Below are 15,134 nucleotides of genomic sequence, written 5' to 3'. Positions count from 1 at the left end.
TTTTAAAAAAAAACTTTGATCGACGGTGGAGATCGGACACTGTATGCATCTCTACATGCGGTGTTCGTACGGAATAATTTCTCATTGTTCCGTGTCACTTCAATTTATAATTTACAAACTAGCCATCCATGTGATTTTGAATTAACATCCTTCTCTTTTCACAATAAACAAAAAAGCTCGTGAAGCACATCAAACTCGAACACGAACTCTGAAACTTGATCGAGCTACGATCGCTTAAAAATAAAAATAAAAAAAAAAATGAAAAAAAAAATAGAAACAGAATATTACAATCACTTATAAATCTCTTCCAATAATTGGATGAATTAATTTTAGCAGAAACAAATTAAGAATAAAGTAGCAGTTTTTTAGCATGAAGCAGAGAGTAAAAGAATGAATTTCATAAATACATAAAAACACCTTCACAAGCAGTCTTCCCTGATGCTATTTACAAGCAAATAAAAGCCTTTTACAGTACTCTCAAGCATCCTTATCACCTCACTTCTTTCCCCACTTGAAGCAGCACCAAATCTGTAAATAATGAAATTACATTAAATACCACTATTCTAGCTTTTAAGAAGTCAGGTGGCATATATGTAAAACAAATTGATGTTATGTAGATAGAGATTGAGGGGTATGTATGTAAATCTTCCTAATTAGTGGTGGCATTTGCATGCATACCACCCAATCACTATGTATTTAGATATCTAACATCTGACTTCACTTTTTTTACATTTATATCACCCCAATCTTTGATTTCACATTAAAAAAACCACTCTTTTAACTATTTAAAAGTGAAATAAGGTGGCATATATGTAAAAATTAAAATTTAGGTGTTAAATATGTGAATACATAGAAGCAAGGGCATTTGCATACATTCCACCCAATTCCTATGTATTTACATGTCTAACACCTAAACTTTACTTACTACATTTATACCACCCAAATCTTTCATATCACATAAGAAGTACCACCGTTTTAACTTTTAAAAAGTGAAATACACCATTTTCCTGCAATGTGAAGTCGCGAATATGTAAATATTGACGTTTAGTTGTTAGATATGTAAATCTTCTTGATTAGCAAGGGCATTTCCAAACATACCACCCAATGTCTTTACATATCTAACACCTAAGCTTTACTTTTTTACATTTATACCCCCCAAATCTTTCATGTCACATAAAAAATACCGTCATTTAAACTTTTAAAAAGTGAAATGCACCTTTAAGGTGGCATATATATGTAAAAATTGAGGTTTAGGTCTTAAATATGTAAATGCATTGAAATCGAATGGTATGCTTGTAAATCTTCCTAATTAGCAGGGGCATTTACATACATACCACCCACTTCCTATGTGTTAACATATTATTACCTAAACTTTACTTTTTAACATTTACACCAACCCAATCTTTTCATATCACATCAAAAACACCGTCATTTTAACTCCTACAAAATGTAATACACTTTTCCATGCATAAGTAAGGTGGCATAAATGTGAAAATCAAAGTTTAGGTGTTAATTATGTAAATACATAGAAATTGAGGGGTATTTATGTAAACCTTCCTAATTAGCAGACACTTACTGTAGACCTCTTGCTTCCCTTCTGATGGTGAAAATTATTGAGGTAGACAGAGTCATCAGTGAGCATTGGAACTTTTGTTGCACTAGTCTGCTTCTCCTCCCTCACTTTGTTGAAAATTCCTGTAAAGCCATCAGCTGAGGAAGGATTGTCCTCATCCCATTCGCCGAATTTCGGCACCGCCGCGCCTTCCTCGGGCTGCCAGAGAATGCAATTTTACGAATTTAAATCTCTCAGAAATATCAGAATGTCAGTTAATGGTTAAAATAACTATTTTAATGCTTTTTTGAAGTAAATTTAATGAGCTGAAATTATTTTACTTCAGACAATTTACATACGTAGCACACAATTCTTATGGATTTACATATCTCATGCCTAAACTTTCATATTTACACGCACCGTGCTTCACCTATGCATGAAAAGGTGGATTTGACTATTAAAAAATGGTAATTAGTGCTATTTTTGATGTGGTACGAAAGAATTAATTGCCTTGTGTGAAAAAATGAAAGTTTTGGTGTGAGATCTGTAAATCTATAAGAATTGTGTGCTATGTATGTAAATGCCCCTTTACTTTATGGTTCATTTTTTTCACAAGTATACTTTGAAATAAATAAGACCAAAGCATCATGCCACATTTATGTTAGGGAAATTCACATACAAACCACTCAATTCCTATGTATTAACATATCTAACATCTAAACTTCAATTTTTTACATAATAACCACCTTACCTATGCATGCAAAAGTGTATTTCCCATTTTAAATTTAAAATGTTGGTATTTTTATGTGATATGAATGAATAGGGCGGTATAAATGTAAAAGGTAAAATCTGGATCTTAGATATGTAAATACATAATAATGGGGTCGTATGTATGTAAATTCCTACTTCACATTTCTTTGGCACTGAAGCAGACCATAAAATGACTAAAGCTCTGTTTGGATGAAAGAAAATAGGAAGAATTGATAAATAGGCAATCTAGGTTGATTATGAATTTGCATCAATGATTTGAGAATTTGAACAGGCATTAATTTCTTTCAATTTTTATTCATTTGTGCATCTAAACTTTAGCCAAAAAAGATAAAAAAAGGATGATTATTACGGATTCATCAGCTCGACTGCCGGCTTTGAGTCTGGACCTTCCGGGAGTGTTCGATGCCGAAGAGACCTTCCTTTCCCAAGAAGGCACAAAGCTACCACCCTTGTCCAAAATTCGTGCTTGATGATGGTGGTGGAAAGGAGAGTGCTCGGCACTGTGTTCGTTTCCAAGGCTGGTTCTCACCGTCCTCCGTTGAGGGGAGGCTGTGGCCTTTCGAGGCTGGTTGTCCTTCGACTTTGAGACTTTGTCCTTGAGCTCGAGTTGAAGCAATGAGTCAACAGATTGTGGTATGCTTCCATGAGTTGCAGCGGGACTCCCATCGGTATCGACGGGGTTTGACACCGTCACTGATATATTCGGCTTTTGCGGATTATCCAAGCTTTGCATGTTCTTCTCCCCATCTTGTCCGTCAATTTGAGATGCCTGATCCTGTTGTTGTAACCAAGGATTTTTATTAGAATTTGGCTTGTCAATCCAAAGGATTGATGGCATAAGAACATTTTTGCAAAATTCAATCGAAATCATTTCAGTTTTTACATAAATATCAACCAATCCTATTCACTTGCATATCTAACATCGAATTTACTTTTTTATATTTATACCGTCCCAATCTTTTGTATCACATAAAAAATACCACAATTTTAACTTTTAAAAAGTGAAATACACCTTTCCAAGCATATGTTTTGTGGTATATAGTTATGAATTAATGTATAGGTGTTAGATATGTAAATATGTAGGAATGACTGGTATGTTTGCAAATCTTTCAAAAACCAACCAGAAATAGAATAAGACAATCTCAAATTGCTAGCAAAGAAGAATTGCAAAAAAACAGAGTTTTCCATTAAGGTAAGGAATTATTCAAAGGACAAAGATGACAATTAAGACTTGTCTCCATTGGTTTCCAGTTCATCTATTGGAAAAAGTAGTTCATACCAACCCTTTAGTAACTTGTTTCTCTCTTATAGTCTTACAGGAATTGTGTATCAATCTAAAGGCATTATGAAAGAATTGCAAGAACAAATGTTAGCTATCCATAAAGCTATATGTTATCATAGGAAAGTGCTAGATTGAGAAGTGAAATTGTAGAAAAAGTATAGGATTTAAAAATAAATGTATTTCTTATTGTATTATGTCCTCATAACCTACTTATCATCTTCCTTTTGCAACAACTATAATAGTTAGGATAAAGCTAATCATGAATATCATCTTTCTTTTGCAACAACCATAATGGTTCTAGAAACTATCACAAGAAATAAAGTTTTGTTGTTATATATCAAAGTAAACTTTTTGGAATTCCCCAAAAGGAAAATTGAAGTTTCTTTATTATGCTAAAATTGTGATTCTCTCATACATGAAGTTACATGAGAGACTCTTATAAAGCGAAAGGAGCATCAAATTAGAAACTCATAAAAGGAAGTAGAAACTAAATAAACTAAAGGAAAAAAAAACAACATAATGTGCTTCATCATTAATAGCTTTTTTTACTATGTAAGAATCTACTAAATTAATGCAAATTTGTGTGCTTCCAACTTGGGGGATAGGTGCATCAATACTTCACTTGCTCAGATCAGATAAAAACTCGAGCATGTGTTGATACCGGAGTTAGCCCAAATCAAAATAGGAAAATAAATATTATTACTGAAAGAAAATAGGCGACTTAGTCAAACACACTTGAAAGGGAAATTAAAACAAACTCACACTAGGGCTTGAACCATAGGTGGTTGAGTTCAGCTAGGTGGTCTGGGAGCAGAGGTAGGAGGATGAAATGGCTCGTGGGTGGTTGGGACAAGCAAAAGGAGGGATTGGAATTTGTTGGCAACAAAGCAAGGGGCTAGGACGGTGAGGAGCAGCGAAGGGGAAGAGTTGTGGACTGCAAGACAGCAAGATGAGTACTATCCGGAGTAAGGGCAGCAAGCGGGACTGCAGGGACAGCAGGATATGCTGCAGTCCAAGCGACAACAAGCAAGAATGCCAGCGTAAGCAACAGGGAATGTGTGGGACTGCGAGGCAGCAAAGGGATGGCTGCCCAGGACTGCGGCAGCAGGGGGAATGAGGAGGATGAAAAGCCAGAGATAAACACCTCCACGAGAATGAGCTACAATTGGAGCACCACTCAATCACTCGGAAGGAGACCACCATCTCAGACGAGCTACAACCTTGGATACAACCCAAAAAGGGAGAAAGAGGATGCCAACAGCTATCCCAACAGAAAACATACACTAAGAACTGAAAATCAAAACACAAGAATCAAATATATAAGCTCTATGTAATAAAGATTGGGCCCACTATTGAAAGGAGGTGCCAAATCCATGCAAGGAAGGCCATCCCTAGAAGCTTTTCCGCATTTGGTCCAATTCGCGGGACTGTAGTAGGGATTGCGGAAAGAATCTTATGGGGATCTGCCGCATCATGTGGTCTGCTTAGTTACAATATGATGACCAAACACTCAGGTGAATGGTCATAGCTAATATATAACACCTTACATACATTCTACTTCAATCCTCTGTATTTACATATATAACACCTAAACTTCAAGTTTTACATTTATGCCACCTTACTTATGCATGAAATTAAGCAATTTCACTTTTTAAAAGTTATTAATAGTGGTACTTTTGATGTGATATGAAAGATTTGGGTGGTATAAATGTAAAAAGTAAAGTTTAGGTGTTAGATATGTAAATACATAGGAATTGGATGGTATGTATGTAAATGCCCCATGAATTTAATGCAGAAGGTGCACAAAAGAGAATGCAAATAGGGTAAATTTCTTGGATCAATCCATGTAGGGTCTTAGTGACATCTCACCTCCAAATCTTGGAATCACTCAAAGGAATAAGGTTCTTGCACTCATTCCAAGAGATAAGCTTCAAGCATTAGAGCAAAAGATCAATCATATGCATTAAAAAATGGGGCATTTACATACATAGCACAAAATTCTTATGTATTTACATATCTCACACCTAAACTTCCATATTTACGCACATAGCACTCAGATCATTAATATCATAACATGAAAAAAAAAGTAAAAATGAAACTTTAGGTGTAAGAAATGTAAATACATTAGAATTGTGTGCTAGTATGTAAATTTCCCTTAAAAAAAAGCAAATCATATTTCCAACCATATGAAAGACCCGGCCTTATTTATAGTTTCTAGGAAATTGTTAAATATTAAAAATTCACAAAAAGTAGAAGTTCAAGTGAAACTAATAATTAATGAAAGAAAAAAAAAATTAATTAGAATTATTTCTAGCTAGCTTTTCTATCACATTAACATTTGATTAACAAGTACAGATTCAAATGCATCAGATATTGTCGTAGGTCCCAATGGCATGTGGTTCAATTTGCAACAATAAAGTCCTGCAAATGCATGATGATGGAGAACAAAACAAGATGAGAATTTTGTTGAGATATATTTGTAATATATATTTTTTTCAATTTACTTCTTATATTTACAAAAGCTTACAATGGAAAATAGATCTAACAATATGGTATATATTTACAATTTTATCTTACAACCATGCATCAAATGTGTCAATCAGAACCACTGATCTCATAACGAGGATTATATAGAAAATGATATGAATAATACAATAGAAATTTTAGAAATCAGGTCAAGCAGTCAATTGCACACAAAGGAAAATCAGATTTTTTTCAAGTGTTGTGCTTTCTTTTTTAAACTTCCCTTAATTTTGGGGCATTTACATACAAAGCCCACAATTCTTATGTATTTCCATGGCTACCATCTAAACTTTCATATTTACACACAAAGCACTCAAATCTTTAATATAAATACATCTTTTTCATTTCTTTAAAGCACCACTAAAGGGCTATGTATGCAAATATAAAAGTTTAGGTGTGAGATATGTAAATTTCCCTTAATTTTTATAATAAATGGGGCCAGTCTATTATGAATAGAAGTTGTTAATAACAACAGAAATAAAGTTTTCCTTCCTGGATGTGACATTTATTTTCTTCCCAAGCAGATACTTGAAGAAGAGCATTCCTTACTTGTAATTTTCTATATTTCAATCACCTTCTATGTAATTAGCATTTTTTTGGTTCAGTTGTGCCATTAGAATTTTTCAGATTTTGCATATTTTAGGGTACTTTCATTGTTGTATGATTCTTTACAGGCGCAAAAGTTTTCATGGTCTATTTGCGGCTAAATTTTCTAATTGTAAGAGATACCTATCACTGCTTTCATACGAACTTTGGATTTCTTCATCTCGACGAGTTTCACCACTAGTATTAACTTTTAGGAAAATTTACATACACACCACAAAATTTTTTTATATTTACAAATCTAACAACTAAACTTTCATATTTACATTAATAACACTTAGGTGTGACACACCAATGCATGAAAATGTGTATTTAACTTTTTAAAAGTAGATGATAGTAGTATTTTTGATGTGATATTAAAGATTTGAGTGCAATGCATGTAATATTAACATTTGGGTGTCAGATATGCAAATACATAAGAATTGTGTGGTATGTATGTAAATGCCCCCAACTTTTTTTTTTTTTTTTTGGTGAGCAAAAGACTAAACTTCTTTAAAATCTACTTAATTTCAATAGTAAAAATGCATTAAAATAGATTATATTGCATCTAAGTCATAAATTCATAAATCAACATAACATATTTGCATCATCATTGTATTAGTTGCATCTAAGAAATTCTAAACCCACATCAATATTATCCAGTATTGAACTAAAAAGATTACTGCTACATAAAAAAAATACAAGACAAAGACCAACAAGAACAATATATGCATATTTATGACTTAATTAAATTTTGTTTATAATATCCATATTTTTCATCACAATCATACATGAAGCATACATTCGACCATATCATATATACATATGTATCACAAATCTCTAATAATTACGTAACTACCTTCTTGCATTTCATCAATACAAAAAAGAAAACACAAAGTTGCAACAAAAAATTGAGAAGATACCATATAGCATAATAAAAAAGGGAAATTTGCATGCATAGCACACAATTCTTATGTATTTATACATCTCACACCTAAACTTTCATGTTTACATATATAAATGATGCTTTAAACTTATGTATGAATATTTAACTTTTAAAAAGTGGTAATAGTGCAATTTTTTATGTGATATTAAAAATTTAAGTGTTATGTGTGTAAATACGGAAGTTTAGGTGTGAGATATGTAAATACATAAGAATAGTGTGTTATGTATATAAATTCCACAACAATAAAACGCATTGATTCGTAACATTTAAGGACAAATTATAGAAGACAACAATAAAGGTAGCATGGGGAGTTGGGAGTGAATCATGAAATGCCCCATACATGTCATTGGAGCCGGAAGGACAGAGAGTTTAGATGTATCCTAAAAGTTCTCAGTAGGATAGATGTTGTTAACACTTCGGAATTTGACAAAAATTGGATGGTGTGAAGGCCTATAAGTTTACACATTTCATTTCATGTGTTGCAAAAGTGAGGCCAAGTACAAGCAATCATCAGTTAAGTCTGGAGTTTCAACCACGCTAATGATTTTAAATAAATAAAATATAATTACGGTAAGCCATTTTTATGGTTTGTTGGGTTTTAGTAAAAAGTTAATAGCATTACAAGGATTCAAAACTTTAAATAAGAAAAAAAAATTCAAGTTAAAACTATTAATCACTATTGCATGTTGAACACTCCATGATCATAGAATGAGGCTGTGGCGTAAAAAAATATCAATAAGTGAAGCTATCACCTTCGGATGACAGGTAGATTTTATGAGAATAATATTTCAAGACATCAGCCTTTTGTCTTCTTATTCAACCTACGGATGATGGACCAAACATGAAAGGATATCCAAATTGAGATTCCAATTGAGGATTGGTGATAAAGTTTTAAAATACATGATTTAAAGATATGAAGAGATGTAATTTTTAAAATAAAATTCCTCCTTGGGTTTGTTTGAAAATTTGCGAAGATAGAGTAAAGATTTTATTAATTAATTTTGCTCGAAGATCCCACACACAAACAGATAAAGAAAAAGAATATATGAGACAACAATATTTTTACATAAAAACCTAAAAAAGAAGATATTATGGGGCCTGGACAAAAAAAAAGTGACTCGTTAATCGTTATATTAATTGAAATCGCAAAGATATGCTATTCACTTTACTTGGAAAATATGGGATTAAGAAGAAACACGCTCAGGTCTAGCTCCTTCTATGACTTTGGTGGACATAGTGGAAGTGAAGATGACGATCAGGTGATATCGACCGGAAGAAAATGAAGATTCACGAAAAATGATGGTCGAACAACAGTGGTCAAGAGATGACAATGTTGGTTGAACAATAGTGGATGAATGGTAGCAATTGAATAATAATGGTTGGACGATGTTTACTGGTGGTCAATATTTGACGTTAAGCATAGCTCTAGAGTTCTTCAAATCTTCAGGCTCTTTGTACAAGTCCTTATTCCCTTTCATGTGAAGAATGAGGGTCTATTTATAATTTTAAAAACGATGATATTTTAAAAAATCTAACTAAAATCCCAAAAGACTCAGTCGAATAGCTAATATTGTTTCATTTGATCATAGATCAATATTTTAACATTTAAGTATTTTAATTACCTCATAATTGAGTAATATTAAACTCTCAGGATTTGTATCATTGAGATGCTCAATTTGAAGAGTGTAAGATTTAGAGGGTTTTTAATCCTTCAATTAAAATCTTAGTTTTCAACCAAATTTTTCATGTTTGAATTAGGTTCATTCGAGCTCAAATGATATCAATTTTGATATCGTTAGGTTCATCTCATTGAGAAGTTCAATTTGGTTAAAATTTTACTGAAATTGAAGGTTGGATAATCCTGAATCTAAATTATTTTATCCAAAATGCAACAAGATTTATGTCAGATCAAGTGCATCTTTTGGTGACATATTACTCTTTAATATCAACCCCCTTTTTAGCAGGCCCAAATTTAAGGGTTAATATTCATTTTAAATTTTGAGCAAGACATTTTAAAAAAAACCTAATAGTACACATTAAATCATTTATCATCATCAAAATGAATTATCACAATTCGCAAGCCTCTGATTATTCTCCTACACTTCAAAGCAAGGTCATCATTCTCCATACAATAAGGGTGTCGAAATTCCAAGCAAACCAATGAATAATATCAAGAGAAGAACTAGAAACTAAGACATCAATAAAAGAAAACGAAGAAGATAACCAAATCATCCAAAGTAACAATAATGTAAAGTTGGACATCTAGGAAATACTTTCAAAGTTAGCTACTTCAATGCATTATTCTCCTAAGCCCTGTAATTTTTCTTAACCTTCCACAATCCAACGAAGAAAAAAAAAGCCTCTTAATATCTCTTGGTCAAGCCTTAAATATATATATGATTATACTTAGCTTACTTAAGTGCAATGGCCCACTACCTACATAAAGCATTCTACACAACATAATACTACCTAGAAATTCTAAGAATTGATGCTAAAATTATAGCCTAGGGGTGCAAACGAGTCGAGTCAAGCTCGAGCTCGACTAATTTGGCAAACTGTAAGCTCGAGCTCGAGCTCGGCTCTTATTGGTAGCAGTTGGCTCGTGAGCCAACTTGCAAGCTCAAACTGAAAAACTCAATTTTCATGAGAGCTCTCTAGAGAAGGTATTGGCGCTCAAATGAGGAGGAGGCATTGAAGCTCACCAGAAATATATCGAAATGACTAGTGATAAGTTAATTGAGCCAACTCGCCCAACGAGCAGAGTCGGGATGAGCTCGAGCTTGTGGCTCGATAAGCTCAACTTGCGAGCTTGTTAACAAGCCTAGCTAGAGCTAGCTCGACTCATTTGCACCTATTATAGCCTTGATATTATAATAATCGATGATCCATTCCATCTAAAATGACAAGAGTAATGATAGAAATCATCCCCATAATTTCTAGACCATTTTTTATATCAAAAAATAGATCTTGTCAAGAGGGTAAGAGGATTAAAAAAAGTTCAACCCAGAATGAAGCCCTTGAGCCCACACGTGAATAAGAAGATCCTTCTATATCAAGCTAGGTTAGAATTGTAATTTAAATCAATTAGAAAGTTTAGTCACCAAGCTCACAGAGTAGATGGTCATACAAAAAATACATGTACTTTCAATGCAAAAGGTCGACATTGCCATTGCTAGCCATAGACATGGCGAGATGGAAATTTATCCTAAAGAGAAGGATGATGCATAGGAGTTGTTACTTTATGATGAGGAAGAAAGAGGTCAAATCCAAACTTAATAACCAAAATCATCTTTCATCTAAATTATTGGCAAAATTAGAAGTCCTCTTACATGGTGGTCCAATCGATGTAAAAATGAATAATTGTGTGAGTTCATTAAAACCCCTACTTTTTAATATTAAAATATATGAACCATGATGAGTAAAAATGATGTGATCTGGGATCTCAACTTCATCATCATTAAACAAAATATAATTCTATACGAAATTAATGACTAGAACTATGGATCACGAAAGTCATGCACAAAATTGAAACATCACAAAATTGCCAGAACCACTCCAATAGTCTCTTGCGTTCTGTTATGTGTATTTATTCTTCATTTTTATTGGCCGGTTCTAACTAATTGCATTTCTAAATTAACTTGGCATAGTGGTCTAAAAACTCTCCCTATTTAAATGGAAAGAGGATTGCAATTGACTAAAGATGCATGAATTGATTTATAATAATCAAATAAAACCATCAGGAACTAAATGATATAATTCTATTCATTGTGTGGGAGAATATACCCAATATTGTCTATGGGAAAAGCTAAACCAAGTTAAGCCAAAAGGGGATGAATTTTAACTAGAAATTTGTCAATAGTTTGTCCATAAAATGAATAAGCAATATCAATATGACAATCCAACAGTAGATAATCAAGTGGGAAGAAAGTATCATAATACCTTTGATGTTACATAACTGCCAAGTTTGGCGTGAAAAGAAAAAATGGAATTAGTTCAACTCTGGGTAATAATTTTATGATTTTTTTTGAAGTAAATTTCTAGTATGATCAAGTAAGTGTTAGCTAATTCAAACAAAAGTTTAGTTGGTAAGGGTTCATAAAAAACATTTACTCCCATACTAGACATCCATTAAGGAAGCATGACATTTCATGGCTCTAAAAATATATATGGAACCATTTAAGGTGGTGGTGGTAATAAGATGTGTAAGCTTAGAACTGTCCATGATCCTCATGGAGCGGGATATCAAAATCAAGACAACACGAGAAGGTTGATGATGAGGTGGCCCAAAACCTCAAATTTGAGATGGAAGTAGCCATGAATAATTAATGGTAAGAGTTTAATTCATATCTCCAAAAGATGAGAGACAACTAAGGCTTGATGGGTTTAGTGGTGGTCGAAAGCCATGCCAACTGATAACAATGCCACGACAGATGTGGCACTATCATAGAGACTAACATGAACATTAGTGACCAGGTATCCAAGAAACTAGCAACTAGAGTAAAAAGGGGGTAAGCAAATGCGAGTTTATGTGTGCTCTAGCACCAGGGAGAAAGTTGGCAACCAGAGTGAAGAGGTGATGTGATTGACGATTTAAAACAAGAAGACATTTGCATACATACCACTTAATTCTTATGTATTTACATATCTAACACCTAAACTTTATTTTTTAGTTTTTTACCACTCTAATCTTTCATACCATATCAAAAATACCACTCTTTTAACTTTTAAGAAGTTAAACACACATTTTCAAGCATAGGTAAGGTTGCATATGTTAAAATTAAAGTTTAGGTATCAGATATGTAAATACATAAGCATTGAGTGATATGTATAAATCTTCATAGGAAAACATATAGGCAGGGATAATCAAGTTGGCACTGAAATTGAGGTAAATTTCAGGTGAAGGTAAGATTCTGAAACACAGCGCAAGTAATCATCCTTTCATTCAATTTAGGGGCATATATTAATGCCATAAAGCTATCTCTAGCCATCTGCATTAGTTTCATTTCTAGGTATATCGAGTTGTTCAATATAAGTATTCATCGAAGGAATCATTCCATTTAAGCAGAATCAATACTATCAAAAGTTCATTTGACAATTTGCGCTAGTATAACGAACAATTAGCATAATTGCATCCTCTACCAAATGCTAGCAGACATTTATCCATTCAGGCTGCACAAAATCATTTCTTTCTGCCATGAAATCCTATCATACAGCAGACCAGCAAGAGCAATCACATGTTGGTATACCCCACATCTTACAAACACTATTGAATGCTTCTATTCTATATAACAAACACTGCTTTCATTTGTAATATCTCATTTAACAATAATAAATTTAAAATTCCCTAGGTTCTAATTTACAAATCTCAACAGGAGGAAAGAGACCATGAGGTCATCTCCATGCTTAATTAAACAAATTCATAAATGATGAAACTATAATATTGTCACATAAGCCACATCCCTCTCTTGACAGCAAATAACTAATCTTCCAAAAGAAAATTCATCATTTTCAACGAAGCAAAACAATAAGGGGGCGTTTAGTAGCACCTTTGAATAGGATTTAGCATCGGATTTATGAAATCCAGCCAAACATAAAAAATGCAAGAATTCTGCAAATTAATGAATTTTTGAATTTAGGAGCCAAAATTTTGTCTTTGATCCGGCTTAAATCTGGATTTACTAAATCAACAAGGAGGGCGAATTCAACTGATTTACGATTTTCAGATTTACTGAATCCTACTAATGCTAAATCCTACTTGCAGCCAAACACTCCCTAAAACTTGAATCAGGCCACCCAATTCAATCAGCAGAAGCTTCATCTCACAACCAATAACAGATAAAATCATTAAAAAAACTAAAAAACAGTCCCACAAAAATACAGATAAAATTACAAAGCACCACAAAAGCAACAAAAACTAACTAATAAACAATTGAATCATAGAGAAATACCTAAAATTTCTCTAACCTAAAACACAAATCTGAGCATCCTCACTTCCTTCCCATACCAATAACTCATTCAAAATCACCCCAAAAGCACTCGAATTCACCCAAACACAAACAAAACGCCAAACTATTTCGTTGAAATATGGAAAGAGAACTGAAAGGAACGAAAACAAGTTCAAAAAAATCCATAAATCAGCTCACCGCCATCGAGGAAAGAGACCCGAAGAAGAAGAAATCCGATGAAGGGGTTCAAAATCACCCCTTTGTTCAGTCGTTTCCTTCGTCCAATTGCAAGAAGACGAAGCTGATTCTTCTCTCAAATGGAAACGGTAGTAGGAAAATCCTGAACACAGAAGAGAGAAATGATTGACTCCAAAAGACTAGCTATAGAACTCGTGCTTCCCTTTTGGACTTTTCTGTCTTCTTCCTTTTTTTTTTCCCTTCCATTTCTCACTTCCACATCGCAATCTACTGCTTCAGCTGTAACTAAATTCTTAGGAAAATTTTTAAAAATAACATTTTTTTATATATTTATTATTTTAAATTTACTCTAAAAAATTAAAAATTTTTAAATAGACAAACTTATCAGGTCAACATAACAAAATAGTTGTGACAAAATCATATGTTGATGTGGCAATTTTCTTTGTTACATCAACAAGTAAAATTACTTTATTACATCAGGACTACGAACGTAGAGCTACGTTCGGATTGCAATAGTTAGAAATATTCTGTTGTATTACAAGAATATTTAATTTGTGTTATTTATAAAAAATAAAGTGTTATTTGAGTATTATATGGTGTTATTCGATTATTTTACAGTGTTATTGGAATATTCCCCCCATTACTTGATTTAGGGCGTATTATTCCAATAACATAATGAAAATTGAAATAACATGAGAAATATGACGAATAACACAAACTTAAATCAAGTAGCTTAACTCAAGTAGCGCGGGAGAATTTTCCAATAACACCGCAAAATAATCGAATAACACTTTATTTTTACAAATAACCCAGATTAAATATTCATGTAACACTGCGGGATATTCCTAACTATTACAATCCGAACGTAGCTCTACCTTCGAAGTCCTGATTTAATATTTTTTCCTGAGATAATAATTTTATTAAAAAAATTTATTGAGGATTCTTATATATTATTAATATTATATTATAAAATTAGAACATTAATTCTATTTAACTCTCTTGGTAGAGTGCAAGGATTCTAAGTTTGTGGTTGTGATTCGAGCCTCATGATAATTATATATTTTTTGTTTAATTATCCTTTTAACTAATTTAATTTAACAAGTAAATTAAAATTACAAAAAAATTAATAAATGTTATAATCTCAATTTAAGGAAAATTAAATATAAATTTAAAAATTAAAAATTATAATATAAAATAAAATAAATTTAATTATATGAAATTTTCATTTAAATATATATTGAAAGAAAAATAAATTAATAATAATTTAAAATACTTTTAGTTTTCAAAAATGTTAAATACGGATTTTTAGAAGGTGAGTATCTTCGCAAAATTTAG

At 32.5% G+C, this 15,134-nt stretch overlaps 1 protein-coding gene across 1 annotated transcript; it reads right to left on the bottom strand.

Moving 5' to 3' along the window:
• Positions 1 to 323: 323 nt before the first annotated feature.
• Positions 324 to 14,039, bottom strand: LOC110030914 (RPM1-interacting protein 4-like). The gene is made up of 4 exons (XM_020733901.1): positions 13,800 to 14,039; positions 2,673 to 3,098; positions 1,577 to 1,771; positions 324 to 528 (listed from the first exon to the last, which is right to left on the bottom strand). Exons 1-4 carry the CDS (start codon positions 13,803 to 13,805, stop codon positions 496 to 498), a joined length of 660 nt encoding a protein of 219 aa, XP_020589560.1. The 5' UTR covers positions 13,806 to 14,039; the 3' UTR covers positions 324 to 495.
• Between the last annotated feature and the right edge of the window lie 1,095 nt (positions 14,040 to 15,134).

Source organism: Phalaenopsis equestris, unplaced genomic scaffold, assembly GCF_001263595.1.
Source record: "Phalaenopsis equestris unplaced genomic scaffold, ASM126359v1 Scaffold000761, whole genome shotgun sequence".
NCBI lineage: Eukaryota > Viridiplantae > Streptophyta > Magnoliopsida > Asparagales > Orchidaceae > Phalaenopsis > Phalaenopsis equestris.
This window is presented reverse-complemented; position numbering and strand designations above follow the sequence as displayed.